Raw genomic sequence first — 1,528 nt, 5'->3', positions numbered from 1 at the left:
CATTCATCCACTCATTCACTCACTCACTCATTCATTCATCCACTCATTCACTCACTCACTCATTCATTCATCCACTCATTCGTTCAGTCACTCATTCAGTCACTCATTCATTCATCCACTCATTTATTCATTCATTTATCCACTCATTTATTCTTTCAATCAATCAATCACTTATTCATTTATTTCATCTGCAGTCGGAGCCCTGACATTTTCATTCCTATGCGTCCTGGGGTCTTCATTGTTTGCCCTGGGCACGCATTTGAGAGGGACGGCCGCCCTTCTACCTGTCATGTTACTGGGCAGGTTGTTGTTTGGGGCGGGCAATGGATCTCTTACAAGTTTGTAGGGGGGCATCAGTAATTTGGTTCTTATAAATGTGGGCTTGTATGTGCTAAATTCGATTATGGTCATCCTGTGCTCTTATAACTTTCCAATTTGACAAGGGAATAAGATTCCATTTCATTTTATCAAAAGAAGCATGTGTGTGCATGTGAATGTACGTGTGAAAGTAATGAACGTGTGTGAAGATTGTTTTTTTTTTCTAAAGTATGTGTACACAATAATGAATCGGTTGAGTGTACTTCAATAGCTAATACATATGTTGCTAGTACAGTACAAGTTACGTTGTATTAAAAAAAATGTGATAAATGATAATTTATAATAAAAAATAATAAATATAGAAAAAAAATCACTAAAATATTTTAGTAACTTTGTAAGTATGCCACCATCCACACACACACACATTTACCGTATCACCATATCCAGTTGTGCAAACTCGTCTGTCTGCCATCTGGTTCAAAGATAAAGAGCTTGCAATGGCATTCGGAGTGACCTTGGCATTCTCAAGGTTAGAATTGAAGTGTGTGCGTGTGTTTACTTGTATATATATGATTCTACTAGTTTGTGTATGTGTGTGTAAGTATGTGTATTGATGTGTGTGTGTACTTGAACGCATATGATTCTAAATGTTGGTGTTTATGCGTGTGTGCGTGTGGTGTGCGTGTGTGTGTGGTGTGCGTGTGTTTGTATATCTTTATATTTAATTTAATGGATTTTGTAATGATTAATCATGACCGTTTTTATAAATAATTATAAATAAATATGTATACTTGTATGTGTTTTTTTTTGTGTTCATAGATATTCAGTCCATGTAGAAAGTTATGTTGTTTTAATAATTTAAAAAAATTTAATATGTATTAATGAATGGATTGAGTGGGTGTTGTAAAATTCTGGGTATGATTCGCAAAAAGTTGATGGCAAAGAAAACAACGTCCTACCTCGGGAAACCGGGACTCTGGACGCAAAACGAAGAATGATTGATTGATTGAGTGGGTGTTGTAATAGCGTGCTGAAATCTATTATAACATTCTTACAATATTAATGATGGTAATGTTCGTTGCTGGTTCCACTGAACTATACATGATTGCAGGCTGGGCAGTGTTCTCAACTTCCTGGTCACCGTCAGCTTTGCCGATCGATTTGGTCTTTCGTGGACTTTGTGGGGAGGTGCGTGAGCTGGATGTCGGGA

General features: G+C 36.8%; 1 protein-coding gene across 1 annotated transcript in view; it reads left to right on the top strand.

The window, feature by feature from the left end:
• Positions 1 to 194: 194 nt before the first annotated feature.
• HELRODRAFT_184517 (hypothetical protein) overlaps positions 195 to 1,528 on the top strand; it is a gene marked incomplete at both ends in the record, with an annotated part of 6,049 nt that continues 4,715 nt past the window's right edge. Inside the window, 3 exons of the mRNA XM_009031485.1 lie at positions 195 to 338; positions 766 to 847; positions 1,430 to 1,510. Of these exons, the coding sequence (XP_009029733.1) occupies positions 195 to 338; positions 766 to 847; positions 1,430 to 1,510 (307 nt within the window). The remainder of the gene's footprint in view (positions 339 to 765; positions 848 to 1,429; positions 1,511 to 1,528) is intronic.

Source organism: Helobdella robusta (genome assembly GCF_000326865.2).
Source record: "Helobdella robusta unplaced genomic scaffold HELROscaffold_747, whole genome shotgun sequence".
Lineage (NCBI taxonomy): Eukaryota > Metazoa > Annelida > Clitellata > Rhynchobdellida > Glossiphoniidae > Helobdella > Helobdella robusta.
This window is presented reverse-complemented; position numbering and strand designations above follow the sequence as displayed.